At 43.8% G+C, this 26,939-nt stretch overlaps 1 protein-coding gene across 1 annotated transcript in view; it reads right to left on the bottom strand.

Moving 5' to 3' along the window:
- Window positions 1–24,858, bottom strand: part of FYN (FYN proto-oncogene, Src family tyrosine kinase) — a 27,895-nt gene extending 3,037 nt beyond the window's left edge. The window contains exons 1-9 of the mRNA XM_010154211.1: window positions 24,601–24,858; window positions 23,914–24,010; window positions 20,360–20,458; window positions 19,168–19,271; window positions 14,492–14,641; window positions 11,002–11,157; window positions 7,249–7,428; window positions 5,360–5,436; window positions 5,110–5,263 (exon numbers count right to left, since the gene is read on the bottom strand). Of these exons, the coding sequence (XP_010152513.1) occupies window positions 5,110–5,263; window positions 5,360–5,436; window positions 7,249–7,428; window positions 11,002–11,157; window positions 14,492–14,641; window positions 19,168–19,271; window positions 20,360–20,458; window positions 23,914–24,010; window positions 24,601–24,847 (1,264 nt within the window). The 5' untranslated portion in view covers window positions 24,848–24,858. The remainder of the gene's footprint in view (window positions 1–5,109; window positions 5,264–5,359; window positions 5,437–7,248; window positions 7,429–11,001; window positions 11,158–14,491; window positions 14,642–19,167; window positions 19,272–20,359; window positions 20,459–23,913; window positions 24,011–24,600) is intronic.
- Between the last annotated feature and the right edge of the window lie 2,081 nt (window positions 24,859–26,939).

The raw sequence follows: 26,939 nt of genomic DNA, 5'->3' as shown, positions 1-26,939 counted from the left end.
TGCTGAAACTCGTTTTATTACAAACTAGCAGGTCAGTAACTCCATGTGTAAAAACCAACCCTGCACTGCCTTCATTAGGTCAGGATAGCCTGTCTTTGCCCCAGAGTGAGGTACTAATCTGCAGCTTTTATCTCTGTCCCTTTTATGAAACGTTTCAGCCTGGGGAAAGCCTTTTTTGGGTTTCTGTACTGCTCACAACCACATCAAGCCAAAGCTTCTTGTACAACTCAGTGTTAGGGCAGCTGGCCCTGCCTCCAACCTCTGAGGATTTTTGTGAGGCTCAGCCCTGTTCTTGGGACCTCTGCCCAGCTCTGCCCAGGCATTTGAACAGGTTATCTCCTAGGAGGATTTCTTTGGGAAAAATCAATCTGTGGCCCTGCTTTAATTCTTTGTCGGCTATAAGCAGGTCACGTGATGGGAAGGAGCGGAGGGGGCTGGGATAATGGAGTGACCTTGACGTACAACTCTCAGCATGATTTCGTCTGAGGCGAACGAAAATCCCTCAGAGCTTTGGTTTTTTTTTCAGATCTAAATCTCGATGAAGCAGAAACCTCTGAAATTCATGCCCCAGAGCCACTGCCAGCTCAATAATGATCCTGTTTCTGGAAATGCTACAAAGCTGCTACCTCTTGTACCTTAACGTCCAACCCAATGCAGCACCCCAAGCTCTAGGACCCCAAAATCAGGGCAACTCTTGGGTTAGCGACCAGAGAACGTAAAGCAGCAGCAAATTGCTCCTGGGGTTGGAAAGGGAAAGCCGCAAAAGGTAAAAATGAAGTGCTGAAGCAATCATGTAACAGGAAACGAGTCAGCCCTGGTAGGCAATGAGGAGTGCTGTGTGGGAGGGACTGCACAATGACATGTTTTGTGCTGTGAGAACAAACGTGAAATTACAAGCCTGGCAAAACATCAGCGATCAGAAGGCTGACCCCTCCCTGGGAAGCGGGGGACAAGGGGCGGAACTCCGGGCCTAAACACCCCTCTCGCCCTCCGCCGGCACGCCCCCCTTCCCTTCGCCCTTCCTCTTGACCTGGCCGTGCTCCTTCTCGCAGAGCAGATGGCATCTCCGTAGGAGCGTAACAGTGACCCCCCTCCGGGACCCTGGGGGCTGGCTGTTGAGAAGCAAGAGTCCTTCCTCCTGTCCGCTCCACAGATGGCCCAGGGAACGGCAGGTAAAGAGCCAGAAAAAAGCCCTGGACAGTACAGTCAGTCGCGAACAAGAGAGATCTGATTAGCTGGTGAGCTGGGAGCCAAGTCTCTACAAAAGGACTGGGAAGAGCCTGGAAGGGGGAAAAAATCCCTGCTCATTTCTAAGAAATCAAAATAAGAAGCACCACTTGTTTTTAAGCAGGGCAGGAAGGAGATATTTTTAAGTGTTAAGGAGGCAAAAATTATCTGAGAGTTTACAAACACGTACTAGAGCTCCCAAAATAGCTCTGACTTGTCTGGAAGGCATCAGAATGGTCCTTATTGTTTCATGTGTGCTTGGAGCGGCACTGCTGCAAGTGCTGCCAGTGTATGCAGTAGAAACATGGCCTGGAAAATAACTCTGCTCTTTTTTTTTTTATTAAGGCAATTTTAAATTTGTATCAGCTGCTACTGCTTAGAATAGTAACAGCTCTTCCCCAGCAACTCTGTAGAGCGCTCAGCACTCTCCGCAAAAATGCCATGTGCTTGGCCAAAATGCCGCATAGCTGCGAACCAGATCAGTGTAAGGGTAGCAGAACCGCATGGGAAATCCTGTGTTGGAGGTGGTGGGAAGTTTCTCTTTGTCCTGTAGGATACCAGGCGTTTTAAGTCTTGCCTTGTCAAGCATCATCATGACTGGAAGGAAACAAGACTGAATGCCTGACACGGTGTGGGGCGGGGAAGATGTTGCAAGAGTAACAGCCAAAAGAAGCAAGCCCCAGTGGTGCAGGCTGCAATAGTCCACCAGTGTAGCCTTTAAGATGGGTGTCACTTTAACAGGCATGTTTTTCCCCTTTGATTACTCACTTCCTCTAAAAGCAAGAGGAGCCAAATGCTCATTACAAGCCAAGAACTTTTTTTTTTTTGTATTATTTAATGGCAGCGTATAGCTGCTAGTCGCACACTTTAAATCATTAGTGGCATGACCATCTCTTTCCTTCCTGATGATTGCTGAGAAATGGCAGTGCAGACAACGAACTGCTTTTTATTTACCTCTCATAAATCAGGAGCAGTCAGGCCTCCTTTGTTCAAACCAAAAAGAAAATAAACCGGTCAGTAAAATGTTACCACCAGGCTGAGCATACCCATACAGGTTCAGGAATCCTGCACTCTAGCCCGCTGGGGCTCAAAGCATCTCCATCTGTTTCCTTTCAAAATATTTAATTGGAGACAAAAGTGACAGTGGGGGAAGGGAGTCGGAGATCAAGCAAGGCTGGAGAAAACCACCTCTTCCCCACGCCGACAATGAGCTCTGTACTAACACACTTAAGCCAAGAGGAGGATGACTGCTGAGGAGAGAGTGACCAGAGGCTTTAATCTTCAGATTCTGTAAGGAAAAACATTTCCTTTCTCCCACAGGAGCTGCTAGTCTGGAGCACTCCCCGTCCCCCTCCCCTCCTCTGGCCAGGCTCTCCTCCCGTGTCAAAATTCCCACTGAAGCAGTAGTCAGCTAGATAAACAGAGCAGTCCCCAGATGCATCCCCTCGGAGACTGAAGTAATAGGTCATGGGAAACAAGCAGAGGCAACCATTTCCTTCTGATACTGCGGTCTCCACCAAGCAGTGCTCAAACTGAAGTTTAACTAAACAAACCAGGGCTGAATCCCACTTGAAGAAAAATTCCAGTGGTACATTAAAAATTGTCTTTCTTCCTCATTAAATTAAAGGTTCTAGGCTCGCCCTGGCTGCCCAGCTGGCTTGGAAGTCAGGTCAGTTGCAATGAATTGTAAGTTGGGAGTGTGCTGCTTGCATCCCTCCCTAGAACAAGCCACCACCTAAGAAAGGGTCAAACACTGCCCCCCTCCTTAAGTGAAAGTAGGAAAACCTTTCTACAAGATGCCTGGGGTTACAGCTCTTTGGGTCTCTCTTTTAAGGAGTTGTGTAGCTCTGAAGGACTTAAGCCTGACCCTGAGGTCAGAGGAAGGAAGTATTCTCCGTTGCCCTCAAGTATGGGAAGGGTGTGTGACTTCTCCATACTTGCATCATGAGATGAAGCCAGGGAAACACAATTCTGATCTCCGGATCATCAGCGCTGCAGGTTAAAACCCAAACTACTTCCACCTTCCCAGGCACTTGGTCCACAATACAGGTGATTTCTGCCATGGAAGAAGGGCAGGAGATACCCATGACTACACTCCCTCTCCCCACCAGTCCTGGCGTTATGCAATTCTGAGATCAAAGTTATCCCACTCAAAATCCAATAATTTTTATTGTCTTAAAAACTCTAAGCTTCTCCTCAACATTGGTCAGGCAGCTTTTCACAGCTGTTTTGCCTCTGAAGAGGGCAAAACTATTCTGAGAGATTTAAACTAGGAAGCAAACAGGTCATCAAAGCATTTCCTAGGAATCAGGAGCCTGAAGAGATCTAGCCAGAAGTAGGTCACACACTTGTCTATTAAACCAAATAATTAGTCGTGTCAAACTATACGTTGGGTGGTTTCCAAAGGGAACAAAAGACATGGCAGCAAACCAGACGGAAACGGAGATAATATAGGACCCTCTTTCAAAGCCATTTTGCAGACTGGATCTGGCTGCCTCGTTCAAGGAAAACTCTTCTCGTTTTACACAGGGGGAGGGCGAGCAGTCAGCTTTCTGTCTCCCAGAGCCTGCAGACACTCTACTTACTCTGGAGAGAATGACACGGGGCTATTTCTTCTAGCAAGGAGCAATCCCCAGCCTCAGGCTGAAATCAGTAGTGGTTAACTCTCTGCGTTACTACTAACACGGGTTCTTCAAGGTGTCGTCCCCCCGGATAACCAGGCCTCGCCGCCCGAGTGCGAAGCAGGCAACTTTTAGGGTGGACACAGCCTGTGGTCCACATCCCCGTGACGAGGTACTGCTGACAGCAGTTCAGAGGGTTGCGAGCGGCATTAGAGCTGCTGCTCCCAGGCCAAGACAAGGCATGCTGGAAACTCTCTGGCTCCTTCTGTCAACACTCGAAACTCAGAGAAAAAGGTTAGCTCTTTCTGAAGAATTAATGGCAAAATCCATGCTGCAACAGGGATTTCTGGTCAAGAGAAAAACATTGCAGCAGGATGGGGTGAATGCAGGTTATGAAGGACTTTGCCAACCCATGCTTTCTGATGACATACAGCGGGGTTCAACGGGACACTCTTTGGCTTTGGCACTGGAATGGACGGAGCGGTTTTTACCGACACACATTGAGCAAGCACTACCAGTGTACTGCCAACAGCAAGAGAACAAAACCGTAGCTCTGCAAACTTGGACCAACATCTGAGAACTAAGCGTGACTTGTAAAGAGTGGCGGACTACAAAGAGCCTGTGTCATGGCTCAGTCTGAACACACACATGCTTTTTCAAAAAAGCTACAATCCTCTTTGATACATTCTTCTAGTGTATCAGTGGTCGGCTGTGCCCAGCACTCTGTGTGGCACTGGAAAAGGGCTTTCCTATTAAAGTAACTTTGTAAGTTCCCAAAGAAAGCAGAGTGTTCAGAGAGACAGCTCCGCGGCACAGAGACACAATTCTTTGGCCCGTTTGAAATAAAGAGAGTAAGAACGGCACAGCAGTGTTGATAGCGGTCAGTAAATACTGGAAGGCACACTGTGAACGAAATAGCTTACGCAGGCTTTTCTGGATTACTCCGTTCAGGCTTTCAAGACTGGTAAGCAAAGAATACTCTTTGTTACGGCACCACGAGGATCTTGTCTTTACTGTCACCTCACCCACCTGTGCTCCCTTCCACTCATCAATTTTGTTTCACATTGGTCAGTTTTTAAAAGGAAGACAACTAAATGACATTTTCTTTAGGACGTGCATTCAGCAGGGACGTTCTGGGCTAGGAGTTAACGTAAGTTCAGAATTTACTGAAAGCAACCCCAAAGCATATGACAAAGAGCTTTTTAAAGCCACGTTCCACTCTTCCCCTGTCACTCAGTGCCATGCCTGCCACTGTATGTACCTTGTCTGGCCGTATATTCATTGTCTTCAATCAGTCTTGCCAATCCGAAGTCGGCTATCTTGCATATTAGGCCATTCCCCACCAGAATGTTTGCCGACCGCAGATCTCTGTGGATGTAATTCATTCGCTCGATGTACGCCATTCCTGCAGCCACCTGCGAGAAATGAGGAGGACAGTCGGTGCGTGTTAAAATGAACCCACACACACACGGGCTATAAAACACAAACACCTAGGTGCTCTGAAGACAGACCTGGGCCGCCATGTCCACCAAATTCGGTAACTTCAAAGCTCTTCCTTCTCCATCTTTTAAGAAATCTAACAAGCTCCCTGCAAATGCAAAGTTGACACAATAGAGAGATGTTAGGGAAACAATGGCTGTTCGTCAGGATGGAGTTGTGGCAGTATGAAATAATAAAGAGGAATGTTTTGAGTTCAAGTGAGCAGTTAAAAAACAAACAAACAAACAAACCCTCCCATAATATCTTAGAAATCTTCTATTACACTTGTTTCACTTTGCTTTAAGGTTGGCTTCCAGAATAATATGTCACTAGTCCAAAGAGAGTGTCAGGAAAAGGAACAACACTGTTTTTAGTTTTTCTGACCATTACTGAGAAAGCTGATCTGTCTTAACTTTTCCAGTACTCTTTCAAACTACATACCTGCTGCTGTCTAAAGGCCTCAGCTAGCTCATCAGCTCAGTTCCAAGCCACACAAGTTATGGAAAAAGTCAGATCCCAGCTCAACCTGCTCCAAAAGGAAAGTCGGCCTGCAGCCTGGTAAGCCCAAAGGGGCTAGCATTAACAAAGGCTAATTTTCCTTAGAAATTAGTAGTGTTCCTTCTCTAGGTAACCCATAACTAAATGTAGCTTGAGCCATTAATTTCAGAAGACCACGATGCAAAACTGGAGAAGACAAAGCAGAGATCAGATGAAAGCAATTTTAGCAACAGCAGTAAGGACTGTGCAAGGGAAAGCAAGGAGGTTCTCTGTAGCTTTAAAAAATGACTAGGATGCTATAGCTCCTTTCCCAATTTTGTATTCAACCAGAGAAGTGTGGCAGTCTCCTTTAAATAAGGTCAGTGAATTGGTTTCATAAACAAAGGCAAAAGACAGATGATTAGGCGTTTCTCCCTTGATAAATCGTCAGCCTCAAGCTCACATCCAAAGATGTACAATGTTACAGTAAAAACTAGTAAAGTAAGCCAAAATAAACGACGTACTTCAGAAGGATTTTGAGAAGCCTTGTTTTTAAAGGGGAAAAAGCACATGCTTGTCACTGAGATGTATGATTAACGTGTGAGTTAGTCAGGGCTTGGATGCCTCTGAGGAGGGGCACCTGCCAGGAAAATAAAAATCAACTCCAAATAGACTGCAAAAAAATGCACTTAAAATTTCAGAGTGTATCCTCCAATGTACAATGAAACTTCCCTGTGAGAACTTATGTATCCTATTTGGTTCATTTGCTTTTCCAAAACAAGCAGATCTTTTGCTCTGCTCTCAGCACCCCTGCTGGAGATCTGATGGAGTGAAAAGGTTTCCTTTTCTCATTTTACTATGTCCTTACCAGATAAGTAGCCTAAAGAAAAAGAGAAGGGAGAAGGGGAAAGGGAAGGGGAAAGAAGAAGAAAGCCTCATATGTGCCAACCATGTCTTAAAATGATAAATGGGCTAGACTGAAAATTAAGATGTGATCTGGGAGCGAGGTGCATGCAACAGAACACAGGATAGCTAAAAGAAATAGAACCCTTAGGCAGACAAGTGAACACTGAAAGAAGATGCCATGTGAACTCTCTGGCACCAGGAAAAGCTAGGATCTTGGGAAGCAGCATGTAATGTCATTCAAACCTAGAAAATGCAAATCTCTGCGTGTCAGGGAAGTTTAGATGCTGATGCAGTTGGAAGCACAACTTCTCCCCCACCTAATGCAAATTTTCTTTCTACATCCAGTGGGATTCAGGTTTTGGGCCCAGTTCAGAGCTGAATTTGTAATTCTTCTGAAGTCAGAGGTGAATTTAGCTTCCTGTTCCCTCTCTCCTCCCTCACATGCTGTTCATGCATCACACTGCACCTTCCCCTGTATCCCCAAGAAGCATCACCAAAGACAAAATATTGTTATCAAGGGCAGCAGCTCTGGCTTCACCTTTGCTCATGTACTCCGTGACAATATAGATAGGTTCTTCAGATACCACAGCGTAAAGTTGGACCAGTTTGTCATGTTTTAGCTTCTTCATGATTTGGGCTTCCTCTAAGAAGGATTCTGGAGACATAGTGCCAGGCTTCAGGGTCTTGATAGCCACTTTAGTATTTCCATTCCACGTACCTACAAGCACAGATACTTAGTTAGAAACATCTTCTGCTCTTTTTTCTGCCTGCTACCTAATGTAATCAAGGAATAAACTAGCAAGGACAGTTAATATTATTTTTTTAAAGTGTGGTTTCCCATGTTGCCTACATTCCTCCCACGCCTCCCTCATATTTTAGCCTTTTTTCTATTATACTGAAAAATAATCCTCCCCTTGGCACTGGGGCACAATCGCCGTTGTCCTACTCAGACAATGCTTCCACTGATGTCCACCGAAACCTTCTCTGAGTAAGACACATGGGACTGCTGAAACCCATCTTCATGTACTCCCCTGCTAACAAGTAATCGCTACAGACAACGACACAGCTCCAGTTGCAGATTTGGATAACAAAATCGGTTAAGCCCAGAACTTTCCATTTGCAAGGCATTTTAACATTTTTTATTTGTTCTGAGTCAGAGGAAAAAAAAATATTGCTGAATTGCTTTCATTTTAGAAACACGGGCGTGTTTCCAAACCGAAATTCATCTTTTCCCTTCCCTTCCTCATCCCCAGAAGCCCAGCAGCTGCTGATTGAAAAAGAAGTGGTTCCTGTCCACTTCGCTTTTTTCTTTGCTTGTGGTCAGCACTGAAATGGCCAAGTTGCATCATTTTTCAGCCATCCTCTACCCAGCCTCCTGTGATACCTGAAAGCCTGCACAAGGACCTGGAGAGCTAGGGAAGGTTGACTCAGGGCATCGCACAAGAGCCGGGCTTCACTCAGGTTTTTGCAAAGGGGAGAAGGAAGACTGGAAAGGGAAAAAAACCCCAAACACCTGCCTGTGTTAACAGACTTCTTTGGGGGCTGGGGAAGGGAAATGAAAATGGGCAGAAATATGACTTTCCTTGTGCCTTCTGGCTGTCCCTTGCCCAGACTTGCCAGAACCCTGCTCCAGAGCCAGGGCTGAAATGGCTTTGAGTGGGACCTGGGATCTGTTGTAGGGAGCTGCTGTGTGATAAGGCAGAACAATACTAAATGCTTTCGGGATTTATTCACATTGGGTAAAAATTACTCTTCTGCACTTAATCATAAGATAGCAGAGGGCCTACAATGTACATGAAGCCTCAGACTCAGCTCCAGTTCCTATAAATTAAGATTCAAGTGTAAAATCAGCCTGGTTTGTCTTTGTTAAAAGCACATGAACAGTTACCAGGGCTCAGCTGTTGCGAGGGAACTGGTTAAAGCAAAATAACTTCATCATGAGCTTTTGCAACCTGCCAGAGCATAAGATGAGCTGGATTTTGTGGAAGCTGTCAGGTCCCAGCTGTCACCTCACCTACCTGAGGACAGGGGTGGAGTGGTGGGGAAGCTGCTGCCTGTGCGGTCCCTCACTTGCAGGGCCATCCCTGCAGTGACACAGGACACTGAGCAGAGCTGGAGGCACGTATTAGCCAAAAAGTGTGCTGTGCAAGCCCGGTTTTCACTGCGCCTTGATTTTCTTCTGCCAGCTCAGTGCCTGGAGCTGTCACCCCTACCAGCAGCAAAGCAAGGCCCTAAGTTACTACCACTGCTACCCCGGCGCGCACTTGAGGAGGGCTCCTGAGGTCTTAGCTTCACCCAGCCCTTCAAACCAGAGCTGAAGCAGGACTTTGCTTCAGTGGCACCCAGTGGGGTGGGACTTCAAGCAGGGTGGCCAAAATCTTTTCTGATGGGTGAAAGGGAAGGTGTTTCATCTGGAGCCACTGAGGCTCCAGACCACAGAGTGCCCTCAGCCAGAGCCACAGAGCCACTTGGCAGAGGTGCCACAAGTTATATGAACCAGGAACGAAGCCCTAGTTTCACGGGCATTAGGATTTCCATCACCGGCATTAATAAACTAGGATTTTACCTGGGGTGTTAACAGGATTAACGGTGTATCATCTGTTTGCATTGCCTTAATAAAAATTCCAGGACTCATTCTATTACCATGATGTGTTTTCAGCAGTTCTATTTTTACGTACTTTTATGAATTTTTCCAGTTAAAAAAGGAAAATCAAACAAAAAGGTTGACTTATGCTCTCAGCCCAGACCACAGTTTAAATTGTTAAATTTTCTTATTGTGTTTGGTATTTTTCTCTCAAACAGAAAATGAATAGAGACCTCCCCCTGAATTCCTCCAGTATATAGTTAGTTACTACTTAATGAAATTTTTATTAATTTTTCCTGTGTTAATCTATTCCAATTGGTAATGCTTCAGGGTTGTTAACACATTTTTACTATACATTACTTTAAGAAACATAATGTCGTAAGTGTAATAATAATTTTTACATTTCTGGCAGATATTTGGTACTGATACTTGGCACTGTATTTCTCATGGCTGATTTATTTTTTTAACTGTATTAGCTACTTTAACTTGTCGTAACAGTGCAGGATCTATGGCACACAAAGCTGACCACTGAGTATTCACATCAACCTGAATCTTGCACATGCAATGAAGATGGTGAACCTGCAGTTATCTGGGGATGCTAATATAAAACACAGGTAGTTTTCTTTGCAGCTGGTCAACTGTAATTCTGTGACATTCTATAAATTTCTTTAGTTCTAGTCTATAAATTCTATAAATTTCACGGGTTTGCTGTCATGCTCCTTGCTGTAGTTATGCAACAGAAAACAGCTGCAAGAGCCCCGGAGAGCCTGCTGGTGATTTTGGTTGTACATACTTTTGTGTCACTGCAACAAAAAAGAGCGGCCAAACTGCTCCACCAAATGATCTGATGTAAAGAAACAACATGTAGTGATTCTTTATTTGAGTCAGTCATTTTAAAGAGGCTACACAGAACGCAATTTGGCACAAAAATTGAGCCCACCGCTCATTAAATGGCCACTATATTGTGTTTCAGTGCTATGGCTACGCTAAGATTTATGTATATTTTAAATTGCCATTGTTTTACAGTCATTAAAAGAATGAGGCCCGTAGAGAGGGGAGTAGTAAGTAAAGCTGGCAAGTGTGCAGAACACAATGTCAGTGGATTTGGAAAATGTCAATATTTCTGGACTTCAAAGTGGGGATTCAGCTGGGCTGGGCAAGTCTTGCCTCTATTGTTCCTGGTCTTTATATCGAGTTACGGGGTTCTGCTGCAGATACAAATTTCAAAACAGGCTTAAAGAAGTGGATGCAGGGGAGAGATAGCTTGACAATATCAGCTTGCAGATACTCGCCATTATTTTTAAACTGGCGGGGGGCAGATGGATGCATCTGCAGGGTCTGACCCCAAAGATGCTAAAGCACAGGAGGAAAGAAAAACAGCTACTTACCAGATTAATCTCTGCTTAGCCATTCTGCCTTTCAAGCTTAGCATCATTCCTATTTTAATACCTAGCACTTGTGTAGTCGCCCAAATAAGCCCAATACAATTAACGAAGTTTAAGGCCCTAACCTCTCATACCAGTGTGTGCACATGCAAGGAAGTTTCCCTGAGGATTACTGCATTTTGGTCTGACTGTCTTAGGGGATACAGACTAGCATTTCATAGTATTCTGATTTTTTCGCTTTAAGGTCTCTACTTGAAATGTTTATTTCTGCCAAGAGGGCCTTAAAAGATCCATCCAAAGCAAAATATATTCTCTGCCTTACCACGCCACACTTCAGCGAAACACCCCTGACCAAGCTTCTGTTCCAGAAATAATGAATCACGTGCAACTTCCCATGCATCTTTAGCCAATCCAACAGTTTGTGGGGTATTATTCGTAGCAATCACAGTTAAGTTAAAACACAAACCATCAGCTTTCTCTATAGGAGAGGAAATTAATAAAAAAAACACACTTATAATCCAAAATTATGCATGCATTGAGAAAGATGGAAGGTGACTTGTCTCTCAGTGCTGCATTAAAGTTCATTTGCAAACACTGACTTTTGGATACTGAAGGTAAGGACTTTTTTGTTCACTTGCATAGAAAGACTCCTTGATATAATTAATAGATTACTATGCGAGCCTTGATTTATTATTAAGACAGTGGTAATTTGTCAAAATCAAAACCTTCCCAGGAAACACGGAATTTCAGTTTTCTTTTGCCATCAATTACAGTGAAAGTTGAAGATTAAAGAATTTGAAAGTCAAAGACATGATTCCAAAGACATTTTTCCCAATGCTTTGAGCCTTCCTCTTTCTTTTTTTTTTTTCTTCTGGGTCAGAGTGTCCAACATTTCCACCTTCCATCTTGTAATCCCCACACAGAGAGCTATTTTAGAATAATTATTTTGCTCCATACCCATCCATACTTCCCCAAACTGCCCATTTCCCAGTCTCTTGATCAACTGTAGGGATTCTCGTGGAATTTCCCAGACATCTTTGGTTTTGACAGACAGATCAGTAAGCCTTGGCATTCCTTTATGACAGGGGACTACTAAGCGGCAGCAAAGACCTGCAGCTCTCTCTGATGGAGCCAGAAGTGAAGCCAACAGCAAAGGAGAGGAAAGAAAAAAAAGTGTGACATGAAACAAAAACAGTAAGCATAAAAACAATGCTACTCACAACAGCTGTTAGTTGCATACCACAAAGCATCCTGGAAGATTAGAAATTGAACACTGAAACATATTCGTTTGGGACAGAACAGGAAATATTTTAGTCTCTGCTTCCACAGCCTGAAATAGAAGGTGACCACCAACGGTTTCTCATGGGGACTCAGGATCTCCCTTATCCCACAGTCCCGCATTAAGACAACTTCATGAGGAACTGATATACTGTAGTACGGTATAGCTTTTTAAAAATCACCTGTGGTCTACAAACTGGATTGTGTCTGACGTGAGGAAAAGAAACACAAAGATTCACGTTTTCTGAAGATGTCAGCAATGAGAATTTGGTGGGCTTTTTTTGAATTTTTTTTTTTCCTACGTATCCTGGGAAAAGGAATTTCCTATATTCTGCTTTGTGAAAAGGTGTTTATTTTGACATCCTGTAAAAGACTTCTGCCATTCTGTCTAGGGCCAACCTTTATTAACATACGCAGCCAGTCCTACTTCATTCGGGGCACATTCGTTATACTTATCTCTTGCAAAGCTTCACAGAAGACAGAACTGTGACAAAAGTCACAAGATATTTTAGCAAGAGTAAAAAAAAAATGGTATCTATATAGATATATATACACACATATTGTTGTGTAGTGCACTACGCTGCACAAAGCAGACTACAACTTAATGCTTCCACAGCGACCTGTATCTTAAAACAGGTGCAGAAGAGCAGAACAAGGTGGGGAGCTGCAGCTGTATTTCGGACTCAAACATAATCTTTCTTCTCCTGTGCCAGACTTCTTTCTGGGCAGGTGAACAGTTTGTTTCAGCATCTCAAGGTATAGATGTAGCAAGACAACAAAGACCGCAAAACAGAGAAGATTAGCTGACCAGTTGGCACGTCTTATTCCAAGATAATTCCAATGGGAACATTAGGATAGGGACTACTCAAAAATGGCTAGTATCTGGAAAGGTTCCTTATGAGTTTGGGCAGCTGCAGAAAGAAACTGGAGGTTTTTAAGACCTCTTTGTTTTCTTTAATTGAAACAAAAAAAGCTTGGGATGCTGGTGGCCCAGTTAAGCCTGGACTGCACGCACAAGAGCTGACGCTTGGCTGTTGGGGACTGGGTGAACGGTGCTTCACCTTCAGATGTGCCGTTACTGGACTTTAGTCTGATGTCAGGAAACCCTGGGGATCTCCGTGTTTTTCGTTTGCAAACCTCATCTGTGAAACTCCAGACACTGCTGTTAACTTCCTTATCCCGGTAAGAAGGGGCTGGGATAAGAGGTGAGTCTGGGTAATACGGGTACTCAGCAGTGCCCTGGGTGAAACTTCTGGAGCGTGGGTCTGTACCATGACCTCCTGAGCTACCCTACCCAGATCCTACTGATTACACCTCTGTGTTGCACAGAAATGGCTGTTTCCAGACCTATTTGTTTCGGCATCGGTGCATGGAAATTACACCACCCAAATAATCTGACCACAGAAAACTAAAAGTTGACAAATACCAGCTGGTATAGTGGGGTTGAAAATTATCTTCCTTAGATGTGAGTTTTTATACATTATTTAGCTTAGTTTCATGTAGAGTCACCAGAAACAACTACAAATTCTCCCAGGCAGCATACACCCATCAGAAACTGGGCGGAGAAGACAGCCAGATGTCTAGTATGAATAGCATAAGAATACAGCAGACAGAATACAAAGAATACAGAGAAAACACCCCACAGAGAAGTTGATTCCCCAAGTAAAAATTATGAAAAGTTTTTGAGCAGTGAGCATTTGCGGTCATCTGTTAATATTATCAAAAGCTGAAGTAAGGGGGAAAAAAAAGGCAAAATAATTCAAAATACAGATTTCTGCTTAAAAAATGACCATGTTGAGAAGCGTGGCAGTCTTCTACGTAAGAACTGGTTGTCCCATGCAGAGGTTCGGGGGGCTTTAAAGTTGTATCTGTTGTACACCAGTCGCCACTGACAGCAGGATGCACTTTGGGTTGAACAGTGCATGCCACATTGTAATCACAGGAATTTAAAAAACAAATAAATAAGAGCTTGGTGGGTGGCCACAAACAGCGTGCATAAAGAAACACCCACCCTGCCGTATTTATTTTTAAAATTAGACTGATTATAATTTAAATGTTAATACTTTGCACATTGGACACAAATCCAGTGGGAAAATTTGAGTTGGGTAATCTATGCAAACCTTTTGGTCTTTGCTTTAGGTGACTGAATTCTACAACCCAATTCCCCATTAGCTTTATTGGCAACAGGGTGCTGCAAAAACGGTAGGTACCAGCATTCGCTTACGCACAGGGAATTCATGCTTTGAGATGTGCAAGTCAAATGCAGTAATTCTGTTTGCTTAGAAGAGGGAGAGCAGGCAGAGCCTTTACCTCAGCAGAGTGCTAGCTTTTAAAAGCTTTGCCGCTGTACACTGTGAATGGCACTCAAAGCCATTTATAACTGTAATGGGAAAGGGATAATGGAAACTGCATTACAACAAGCAAGAGACATAGCTCAAATGACTCTTCGGGGCGTCTTACACATACATCAGCTCAGCAGCAAACACTTTTGTTTTAAAATACTTCAGAGTGCCATGTATTATCTGAAAAATTACCTGAATAATGCTGAACCAGCTGCTGAAGAGTTTCAAATTGTGCCCGAGTTGTGATATAATATCCACCATTGTCAAGTTTACGAATCTTATAATGTTTGACATGATCTCCTTTCATATCATCCCAGTCTCGAATAGACAGGGAATAGGCACCTGTTGCAAGCAAAGGAGAAATAAAAGATTGTAAGTAGCTTTTAGACACAAAGATTTTGGTTTGTTGGTCAGTTGTTATAAAGAGAAAGAGAAATTGCTTCCAAAAAATGCTTACTGTACCCTGGAGAAGAACAAGTGAATCTAACACAATGAAGTATCACAGAAATTTCATGATGTTCACACCGTGTTCCTTTCACACTTTTCTAGAAAGAAATTCAGGCCTTCTGTGTAAATGAAAACTCACATTTTAACATTTGCTGCTTCAGGTTGTTAAACTGACTTTTCTTAATCTAAGTGTCAGGCCACACTGCAAATACTATACTTCAGGTAAATGCCAGTGGGTGGTAAATATCAGGATTTTCGTAGGAAGCACCGGAGCTAATGACTTTATATGTGTGTAGTGTTGTTACCCAGACGGATCCCAAACTTCTTTATAAACACCACATGACCAAATTGCCATACTTAGTGCGTCACAGCCTTTGGAAGGTGGTACTACACCATGACTGTGCACCAGGAGGTCTGCAAGAACCCCATGTTTCCCTTTCTAAATCCATGCTGGAGCTTTAGAGCTTCCTGGTGGGATTCAGATGCCCCAACACAGAGGTTAAGTGCCATTGGAGATGTCCCAGGACATTCTGATTGGGAGTTTTCCCCAGGCTGTCACGTTTGCCATGGATGCCCTGGAGGCATTTTAAATGGCTCTGAACACTCACGGCCAGGCGAGGGAACCTCAGTTGAGGGGTTGGATTTAGTTTTAGGTGTAGCGGTGGCTGTCTGCAGGTGGGCCGTGGGCTTGATTTAGATGCCCACACGTAGGTTTCTGGTGCTATTAGGGCAGTTGAATCCCAGCCTGGTTTCCATGAGTGTTATGGCACTGTGGATGTCGATGGTGTATGCAGGTTTGGGCATTAGGTGTCTGCAGCCACCGGCAGAAGAACTGAACCCCAGCTTCCCGCTGACTGTAAAGGGAGCTTGGCCACCTGCATGGGGACCTGCATGGGGACCTGCACGTTCAGGGGTCTTACTCTGAAGCACAGTCCTGTTCTACATACAGGGACACCCACGTGTTGGTTCTCTACAGTGTCAAAAGCAAAGCCACGCCTTACAGCATAATGGAGTTTCCGAGCAACAGCATGCCCGTTTCAAGGGCAGCGAAGACCAGTCCTCACTCATGGCTCAGACGAGTATTCTGTTTACTCAAAGGTAATTCAGGTATTAAAAGGGGAAAAAAACCCTGGAAGTAACTGCCAGCTGCAGAGATCTCAAGCAGGTCCTTCCCTGGGAATGTGGGCTGCTTTCACTGGTAACCATGCCAACTAAAAAAAGGAAAACCCCCAGCAGATCATTCTGGGCAAGGTGAAAAGTGGGGTGATTTCCTCCAGGTCTGATTGCAAACAGCACCGACTGCTGCTTATCCCCAGTCAGGGTACTTTTCAACACCCCTGGCAGGTTTCAATCCTCCAGAACCACCTCCAGCTGAGAGAAACGGTTTAAAGAAACCCCCCAGTTAGGCGGCTGAGATTCCTCGTGTAAGATGGCTTTCCTGGATGTCTCCCCAGCAAGAAGTTTTCCCACCCACATTAACCTTAACAGGTCGCACTGGTGGGCAGCTCACCGCTGAGGGAGCTGCAGTGAACAAAACGCCTCCGCCCTGACTCCAAGGGCTTCTCAAATTCCCTGTTGTTTGTCCTCCACATAGGAGGAAAAGAGCCAGCACTTACACAGACGATTCCCGTTTATGCGAATAGGAGACACCCTGAGAGGAGTGACAGGGTTTTTATTTCTAAGTGTAGAAAAATAGTGTTTGTTTAGGCTGTTTTCCTGAGGAGGCTCTCCCACTGAGTAAGCACATCTCTCTCAGCTAGGAGTTCAAAGCTTTTGGGGATTTGCAGGCACATCTTGTGCATGCTTTGTACCACCACTCTGGGTTGTACAGGCTACTTTCAACGTTTTCCAGGCCGTGTTCCCCACCTCCGCGTTTGTGAGTTTTGATCCACTGGCAACAGCTGTATTTTCTTTAGTCACGCTCCCTGCCTATCTGGTCACTATTTTAGATTCTTTAGGAAAATGTAAACAATCTGTGGCTCCAGGTCTGCAATCAGAGCTGCGTGGGTGGCCCTCTGTGGACCCCCGCTGACCTCAGATCAAGTTGCAGGACTGGGGCTTTAGTTCAAATCTGGACAAAAACAAGAGCCAAGATGGATTTCATTATTCATTTATTTAGGCTGTTGGTTATTTATACTATTCATTATTATCTGATGATAAATTCAAATATAAGAGATACACATAATAAAAATTTGGATAGAAACACGGCATTACAATATATCATACTAATGAATTTTTTAAAAAAACAAACCTAAAACCAGACAGCCTTGGAGGGTGGAGATTGAAACCAGGTGAAGGATTATACAGACAAGAGCTGATGAAGTACCTGGGTAGTCAGGCATTGAAAAAAATGAAAAGCCAGCTCTGTATGATTTATTTTGGAAGTAAGAAGAGAAGGCAACCATGATCAAGGGAGGTTAAATTCATGCTGAAGTCATCCATGATGATACTTTCAGCATGATGCTGATTAATTTTATTATTATTATTACTTAAAGGAGAAGGGACGATTCTAGGTCACAAAACGACTCCTGCCTCAAGCCCAAGATGACTAGCTGGAATAGGGCATTTTGAGAAGGCACCATCTGAGCCCTCCCAGCTGACTTTTTTTTCTCTCTCATGAACAACAAGCTCCCTCTGTTTTCTTCTAACAAAATACTGAAACACCACAATGATGGGAAGGGAAATAGGCATCTTTGACAAAAGCCATGCATGTTTGGCTTTTCCAATGGCTTTGATGCAAACTTAGCCTGAAGATGCAGAAACCCTTAAATGCAAACGCAGAGAAATTAAGCTTGCTGCTGTAAGTCCATCCATGATGGATTACTCCATTTCCCCAATGCTTTTGTGTCTCACAAGAAGCTCTAGAAAAAAAGCCCTGACTTAGCTAAGTAAACAACCCTGCAAAACAGCCCCAGTGACTGTATAAAAAAATGTTCAAAACAGACTAAACTGATAATGAGGTTTAGAGAAACAGTGCTGTGTTTGGTTTTAGGATCCATGGACGCCTATATGAGTGAGTTTTTAAACTTGGCACAGAGTGGAATGAAGTCCTGGTCCTCTCACACATCACAACAACTGCTGGGGAAAACAGACAGGTGGAAGCTATTTGCAGAAAAAGAGCAAGTTAGAGCCTGTCTTGCTCCTGGTGAGAGCTGCGGGGCGACAAGATGGGAAACTAGCTGTCTGAAACAACAGCATGTCTATTCAGATTTTTTATCAGAGAGAGTCTTCAAGGTTACGGCCTGCGAAGGAAGAATCCAGTGACTGCGGGAGTTGAAAATGTAAAATTTATAATTTTAGATGACCGAATGCAGCCTCTGGATATGGGTCAGGTAGAGAGGAGTGGGAAGTCATGCTTCTATTCTTCAAACTCCTTTGCCAGCCATGACTCCAACCACTTTGCATGCTAACTAGCTGACAGAGTATGCTCTGATCAAAGCACTGACTATTCAGTGCTTTAATTGCATGAACCATCATTAAACTTCAGAGCTTACATGGAATTAATTCTAGTGACTTATACTTCCCACAGCTATTGTTTTGGATTGCTGGTTAATTGAGAAATGGCCAGGTTTGTTTTCATTTAGTTGAAGGTTTTCTCCTCAATAGTTGTATGAGTTAGAGAGATCTTTTCATACTTGTGAAGCTTTGAAGATGTTGACAGGCCTCATGAACAAAATGTAAAAGCAAAGATAGCTCCCACCAAGAAAACTGGAACTCCTCCAATAATTTCAGAGGGAAGGAGGAGAATACATCCTTCCACTTGACTTCAGCAGAATGGATACAGTTGAATATTCTATGAATATATTAATTAGAAATATTTTCAACTCTTTTCACTGTTAATCTAGGAATTTAAACTGATACATCTTTCCCCCCCCCTCCCCCTTTGTTTTCCTAAGGAAATCAGCATTTCAAAGGAGAAAGACCTCAAATATCTGCTTGCTCAGAAGTAAGCAGTAATTTTCACCACACTAGACTGGAGGTTCCCAGCATCTGTTCACAGTAAGCTAGCTGGCTGTGCCTGGACCCAAATATGGACACCAGGATATGCCTCCTGTAGCCCCATAGCTGCTGTTCTGAGGGGCCACTCTCCATCCAACTCTGTTGCAATCCTCCACACATGAGTTGAGAGACACAGTGTGATGTTCAGAGTGTGTCAGCGGAGCAGAGCACCCTGTCTGTGCACGACTTGCACTGCAGATGCCATGGGTCGAGCATGGCATGAGTTGCACTTTGGTTGTTCTCTGCTTTGAACACTCACTCTAAGGCCTGGGATGTCCAGATATCTAATTCCCTAGCACTCATATATGCCAGACGACACTTATCTCTACCTCCATACCACTGAGAACAGTATTTCATAAACTCAGCACAGTTTTTCTCATGTACCTTCTCATTCGTAGTCAGAATAGCTTTGGCCAGCCTACCTTTGGTAGTTTCGCTTTCCCGGATCAGGAAGGTACCTCTGGGGTTTCCAAATGACAACAGCTGCCTCTCGGCATCTTTTCGGCCAAGTTTGCCGAAGTACCACCTTAGGGAAAAAAACAGAAATAGTAAGACAAATGCTACGTAGGATTACTAGATAGTGTCACAGAGCTCAGACATGGAGGAATATTTGTGGAAAATATGATTACTCAAGTATATTCAACCATTTTTGTCGTATTATATCTCTTTTATTGTGTAATGTGACAAACTGTGTGGGAGATGTTGTACACATTGTGCAGTAGCACGCTGCATTAAGCCTACACTGTGAGAATGCTTGTTTAGTGTCCTGAGACGCAGGCCAGGCTTTGAGAGAGAGCAAGACTTGGCAGGGGGAAGGAACAGACAAGGAAAAGGGCAAGAACTGAGTCGCTGCTGAAGAGCAGTATTTTTACAGATGCTGCTATGAACTACATGTTTGACTTACATGGTGATGTATTAGTATTCAGTATTTTTGTTGCAGCACAGCTATCAAACCTCAGTAGGAGGACCAGATGCAACCACTTCCCTGTGGTTGTATAAGGCTTTCAGAGTTTTGGTACCTTTTTCCTTCCGGCAGCAACTGCTTTTTTTCCAGTTTCACAGTCAACCAAGTACAACCTGACGTACAGACTACAGTAGTAATTGCTCAGCTCTATAAGATACTCCTCCAGTGTATCTTTTGTATCGGAAATAATACAGATACACACAGCAGTCCATTATCTTCACATATATATGCCCTCATTATGCTGCCTGCTGTATGCATTGCAGGCATCCTACCTATTAGTAGGTATTTGTTGATACAATGTTCCGTCTTTAACAAGACAGTTTGCACACTAATTGACTCCAAATATTTTTACAAGTTGGTTCAGGAAAAGCAAGGGCACCTTTTGCTTAAAGCTTGAAATTAGTCAACACTTGAATAAAGGAAGCCAACCTATGTTCCTTTAGGTTTCCTTCCTGTGTTTTGACACTGAAAAAGCACAGAGCTTGTGCTTCTTTTGGTACTAATTACCTAATTATTTATCATTGCAGTTAAGAACTGAAATAAAAATAATGTAAGTCATTTGAAAAATCACTGCAATCAATCAAAACCAAATCCTCAAACCTCCTTCAAATATAGCACTAATAGGTCTTTACAAGAAAAAGAAAACATACTCCTCTGCTTGGATGGAATCGACTGGAGCCACATAATTACTGGGAATGTAACCAGTTTCGCCTGTTGTCAAGGACCGGGCCTCCCACCAGTCTCCTTCCCTGTGGAAACAGAGGTGAGGAGAAGTGAAAGTGAGACACAGCTGTAGAGACAATGATCTGACTTTGCCAACAGCACCTGCAGCTGCGCAGCATAAGAAGCCACAGCAACTCATCTCGTTATCACCGGTGTGCTTCTGAGAGAGCTGTTTGCATCTAAACCAAATTAATATACGTATTTCTTTACACCTATTATTATTCCAGCAGTGATTAGTAATGTAGCCTTCCAAATGTAGCATAATGACATGAACAGGCATAACAAGCCAGTGAAATCAGGTTTGGTGAGGGCTGGATTTGGACTAGAATATTGAAAACTGTCTCCATAGCAATTATTCTAACACAGACCCTTGAGAGATCTTTTAGAAAAACTGCCAAACCAAACACTGTCACACCCACTGCTAATTTTAAACTTCTATGGGGATAATTGATCTGAAACCCAAAGGCATCAGAAAGCCATCTATTGAGATGGAGCTTTAGATAGCCCTTAAGAATCACACTTCACTGTCTAGATTCCCTCTCTTGGTCACCTAGAGGAGGTATCTGAAGTAGCAAAGGATTCAGATGCCTTTTCAGATACTTACAAAACCCCATTCTTCTACAACATTTAAATATGAAGAGGTCCATGCAGGACCACCTTATGGCAGTGTTCGCAGGCTCAGAATCAATTTTTGCCGTACACGTGTGTGTACATGGTACTGCCCTTCAGACAATGTGTGTTGCTGTAGAATGCACAGCCTTACCAGAAGTTTATTTCTCAGCTTTTTACAGGATGCAATGATTTAGGATTTAGCGATTTGTATTTTATGCTTGGCACCAGATTCACCAATGTTTAACCAATAAACATTCTCTTTTCCATTTCTGGATGGCTTAGAAACTCTTTTTCAGTTCCCCTCTCTATAAAACAGAGATTTGTTCACTCACAATAAAACGCTATTATCAAATTTGGCCACAGAATTTGCTTCTGTAAGCAAGCATTACAGAAAACATTGCCTAAGCTATGTCAGGGTGAGCTCTTACTTTAAATTTTCAACTCCACTTTCTTTAACAGTTCCCAGGAGTAAGAACTCTGCAGAAAATAACTAGAGAGCAGCTGTGATTAGTCAAAAAGGAGACGTTTCCAATTGTACAGTTCAAAAAAAAGAGAAGAACAAGTAGCTTTTCTAGATGCTGGCAGCTGACACTATTTTAATACACTTTGTGTGCATTAGTACGTCAAGCAAATGGCTCTATCTGTTTACATCCCTGATTTTATCAGCCGAAGTGCTAAACCTTTTCCCACACATTGTTGTCGAATATTTCTGAGAGATTATGCCCTACTGTGGTTGATAAATCCTACCATTACATTTCTTCACCTTACTGTGCAGAGAGTCCACTAGATGGAGGCATTTTATCACATCTAGGGAGGCAAAACGCAGTCCCACAGATGATCACCACATCGGGAACAACCCCCTCTGCTTTGACAGAGCAGCTTAAATCTCTCAAAGCACTACCAGAAAGGAGGAGGAATGAAGACTTTTTTCACAGCTCCTAATTTTAGACACCCAGCTGAGGTAGGAGGAGGCTAGCCTTAGCCGGGGTGTGCGGGAGTGGCTGCGGGGATGCAGGGGATGGCCCAGCGTTTCTGAGCCCCGAAGTCAGGCTCTGCTCTGAGCCACCCCTGTGGTCTCTTTTCCCCCAGACTGCCCTTGGTGTAAGTTCTGACTTCAAATCAGAGGGATGCCTTCTGTATGCCATTTCAGATATTGCTCTCCTGAATCCAAAGCACAAATTAAATTTCATTTGTTGAGGGCTGGGAAAAAAAAAATATCTAAACCCCTCCAAAAATTCCCAACAAACTAGTTTTGTGCACATAGATGCTTTCTGGCTGCAAGCAACATTGGCAGGCTCTTAAAAAAATTGGCTTCTTTCATGTGATTCCTGATATAAGTGAAGAGAGGAAGAATTCTCCCAAAAAACCTGCTTCCTGGAGATTCCCAGCCTGGCTGTCAGTACTCCACGAGCGTGGTTAGGTCCATGGTTATACGGAGGCAGAGCTGACTGTGATGGCAACTGAGCTTCCGTAATCAGTGGATGCCTGTTTGGGTGGGTTTGGGGTTTTTTTTAACTCTTAGAAGACCTTCCTCCAGGCAGTAATTACCTGCATCAAAATGCATGTACCACAACTGCCCACATGTGGGGGAATCTCTCTCTACCCCACCGATTCCAAGTATGATTGCTCGCCAAGTCCTGGTGAGCACCCCCTGATTTCATCAACTGGCTCGTGTAAGGAATTTATAACGTGTGGAATTTCTTTTTGCTACGGCATAGTTTGTGCGGGTTAGGAAAGCAGCAGGCAACGGGAACAAAAATGGATGGTAGGTTAAAAAAGGGCTTTTTTCCAAGTGCTAATTTAGAAGTAGAGAGGTTTTTAAACTGCTGCTCCCTCTACATGTCGTAACTGAAGTTTCTGTGCTTTCATCTACATCAAAGCTCTTCAGCTTCATGGCTTCATGAAATATTCCACAGAATTACCTGTTGTTTTTTTTTTTTTTTTAACTTTAATGCACATTGAGCCAACTCCAACGCTGGAGTTGTTCTATTAAAATTAACAGGAGTTGCACCAGGGATGAATTTGCCTCACTGTCACACAGTGTAAGAAAAAAAAGATGACACCAATATCACAAAGTCTCTGGAAAGCGACATACTTGGTTATTAACCCATTTTTACCTCTACACGATAGCAATACTGAACATAACGAGCCTTCAACTTTATGTTCTTAGCCAAGAATTACAAGATGTTCAGATATAGGTCAGTAGCACAGCAAGTTTTAGATGTTATTTTTAAAGCGCTAGGGGATTTTTTTTTCTATAGACAATAATAAAATTAATCTTAAGTTGATGATTTTCAGGATGGAAATGTGGTTTTCATGCCAAGTGCAATCATACAATGGTGCATTCTCACCTAACAGAACTTCCTAGCATGTTCTGACTGTATCACCTACCTTTAAAATTACCAAAGAAAAAGCGTCTTGTGAACTTAGGTTGGCACTCTACTGTGGGTAATGTCTCTTTTGTGATTCAGTTTTTAGCTTGTTTCTGTGTAGAGATACTTGCAGCAGATTGAAAAAGTGTTAGAGCATGCCTTGCAGAACTTCTGTGACGACTGGTAAAGTACAGAGCTGGTACTCTCAGTTCCGAATGTGAGTTTACTGTGAAATGTAAGCAGTGAATCACACAACCTAACACCTATTTCTGAAGTAAAGCTTCATGTGGTTAAAGCTGGTGGGGTTTTTTTCAATATTAGAGCACTTTGCAAAGGTGCACTAAATGCAAAGACAAATAAGTAGGCATAGAGTAAAATCCCCACGTATCTTGAATATTCAGCATTAGATTTTACTAATAACAGAAGCAGACAAATACAAATGTCAACATTACAATTTTAAAAATATTAACAAACATATTCCCAAGCATAAAACTTACGAGCTGTTAAGTATTTGGAATTTTTCTCCTTTGTGAAAACTTAAGTCATCTTCTGTTCTTGCTTCATAGTCATAAAGCGCCACAAAAAGAGTTACACCTAAAGAAGAAGATACGTGAGTTACACTCCATCACAAAACAACAGGAGGGAAGGGAACCTCAAGAGATCAGGTGGCTGAGCCAAACATAAACTACTCTGGTTCCTGCAGAGCAAAATAAACTGAAGCCTCCTGCTTTTTGGTTGATCGTTGTAACCCCTGTGTTTTTATGCAACACGGCCTCCTTCCCTTTGTACAGTCATCAGTCCTCTTGGTTTGGTACCCACACACAATGCAGGATCCCAAGCAGGCAAAGGGGATTTGAAGAGAGGGTTTAGAGATAGCCATGCCAAGTATTTCCTGTTAACTACTTGAGGTGGCTCAGACCACTTTCCATTCCCTGGCAGAGGGATGAGGCAGTCAGTCAGCCAAACTGGGCATGTATATGTAATTTCTCAACCCCCAAGTGAACTAGTACCTGCAACTTAGCAAGGATAGGGCTGAAGACCCAGCTTCACCCCTACTTCAGTTCTTTGCGTGATGTCATGAAATAACTCTTCCCCAAAGCAGCATGGCCAAGACAGTCATGCCCCTGCTGTCGTTACATGACCGATACTCACTAAGGGAACTAAAAGAAGACTACGAAACTCACCTGTTCCTCCTCTTGTACGCAACGTCCCTGTATGAGAGGAGGAATTGACTCCACCAAACACAGTCAGTCCTTGGCCTCCTGTGGCATGGAAATTGTTGTAGTTTGGTATTGAAGTCACACCAAAGCTCGGATAGTGCTGCGGAGTGGGATCTGTCCCATAGCGGTAGCCTGAGCTTTGAGTTAAACTGCCATCCCTCTCGTCAGTCAGTTTGGTTGCTTCTTTATCCTTACATTGCACACAGCCCATTATCTAAAATCCTAGGAGAAGAAGGAAAGGACAGGTGTTCTGACACTGATGCCCACCGGATCTCCCCAAACCCACAGATGACAAGGATCAAATTAAGTCCACCATTCAAAAGTTAAGTACTTTGAAAAAAACCCACAGCGGTTTGCATATAGGCAGCTACACCCTGGGAAAATCTCACACGAAACCTTCCTTGCAGTGGCTTCCCATCGGAGCCTGGATCCTGCTTGCTCTTATGGTAGGGGCAGGTCTCTGCCCAGTCCTGGCCAGGCATTGCTTGTATGGAGGTAGGGAGAGGATGAGACAGGAGAGCACAACTGTCAGGTGAAGGACACAAAAAATGCAGCCAGAGGTGTTCAAGTGTGTCCCCCAAAACACAGCACTTAGCTCACGGGTCGTGTTGACCTTGCCAACTGCACAAGAGCTGACTTCACCTACAGGCAACACAACTCCTTCCGTTGCCGGAGCTCTGCGTGAGAGGCAGAAAAGCAGACACAATGAGCCGATAGTTATCGCAGCACAGGAACGTAGGAGGGAGCTCATCAGGTGGCACAATGAAAACAAGAGGAAGTGCCCTTTCATGCAGTACTGCACGAAAGTGTAAAACCTGCCAGCAACGGGTGGTGGGGCAGCCAAAGGTACGCATGGGTTAAGAAACTGGACATAGTCACGGGGGAGTTAACAAATGCAGAGCATCTCAAGGTCCAGATCCAGGACAGGAGGAAACTGAGAGGGTGCAACGTGGAATAGGTTTCTCTAAGTTTTGTAATTCTTCTAACACCTTGTTCAGCACCCTCATGGGACACTACCAGAGGGTTAATCTCTCTGAATTTTAGGTGCTAACCTCTCTCTAGGTGGAGGGAGACGGAGGGTGATTGGCTGCATCTTAGAAGCAGCCTTCCCAGGTTAGTCCTGTTCCCTGTTATTGCTTTTCATCTGCCAGCTCTAACATTTTATAATCCATGTGCTGGTGTTACCAAACTCTTCCTTATTGACTTGAGCGGAACCTAGAGGCAAAACTCAGGTTTCTGAAGGTGAGTGCGATGAATCTAGGGAATCAAATACTCATCTTACACATAACCTGTCACACAAACAATGTGCTCTAAACACTGAGGCTGCAGAAACAGCAGTGAAAGTAGAAAAATCTTTAAAAAATTAGACTTAGTAGGCATACTTTGTCCAGAATATATAGACAGGGAGAAAATACAGACAAGAGGAAAAAAAGGCATAGTGTATAGTGAAGCACATTTCCCTCCCCCGCCCCCACCCTCCCCCATTTCTTTTCACATTTCAGCCAATAACCATCACTTAGGGTAAATAAAAAGCCTATCCTTTTTTCATATATCCTCATTTTTCTGTAGCTGCCAGGCTGGCTATTTTGCATGCCTTACCCCAACATCAACACAGGAAATTGGTTTTGACAAACTCATGGGATTTAGAAAAAGCTGCTAATGCTTGAAAAATTATGCAGTAGCTCCCTGCTTGTCTGTGACAGTCCAGAGTCTGGATACCTGCTTCCTAAATCTAACCTACTTAATTAAAAGAAAAACCCTTCTGTTGAAGGGTATTTTCTACAATTTGTAGATATTTCTAGTTATCCTACAAGTCTGCTCAGAAAACAACCACCATTTAAACATATTGCTTGCCGTTAGCGCAGGTCTACTGCCTCTTGCTCTTAGCTTGACTTAAAGGCACCCTCTTTCCATTTCTCTATTTTCTTCAAGATGCCACATCCCCTAAGCAGAGTTCCCTCATAAAACTTTCAAGTCTCTTCACACGCATGGGAAGAGCTGAACAGAAACAAGGACTCGTGATCCTGCATTTGCCACAATGGGTGGCTTGAGCTGGGATCCCTCAAGAAACTAAAACCCTCCCGCTCGTTGGGCCACCCATCCCAGCCTCCAGCCTCTGCTCGCACCGGTAGCCAGGTTGGTGCTGGAGGTGCAGGGTGTCATGCTGGGGATTGAGGTTGTTCACCCCTGGGACAGCAGTAACTCCTTGCAGAGCCTGCAAGGGGCCACGACAGGTGCAAAGGTGCCCAGGCCAGCTTCCTATCAGCTGTGAAACACAGGGATCGAGCGCACCCTCAGCAAGT

This window comes from Eurypyga helias, unplaced genomic scaffold (assembly GCF_000690775.1).
Source record: "Eurypyga helias isolate BGI_N326 unplaced genomic scaffold, ASM69077v1 scaffold41326, whole genome shotgun sequence".
In the NCBI taxonomy this organism is placed as follows: Eukaryota; Metazoa; Chordata; class Aves; order Eurypygiformes; family Eurypygidae; genus Eurypyga; species Eurypyga helias.
Note: the sequence above shows the minus strand (reverse complement) of the source record. Positions and strands in the feature narration are given on the sequence as shown.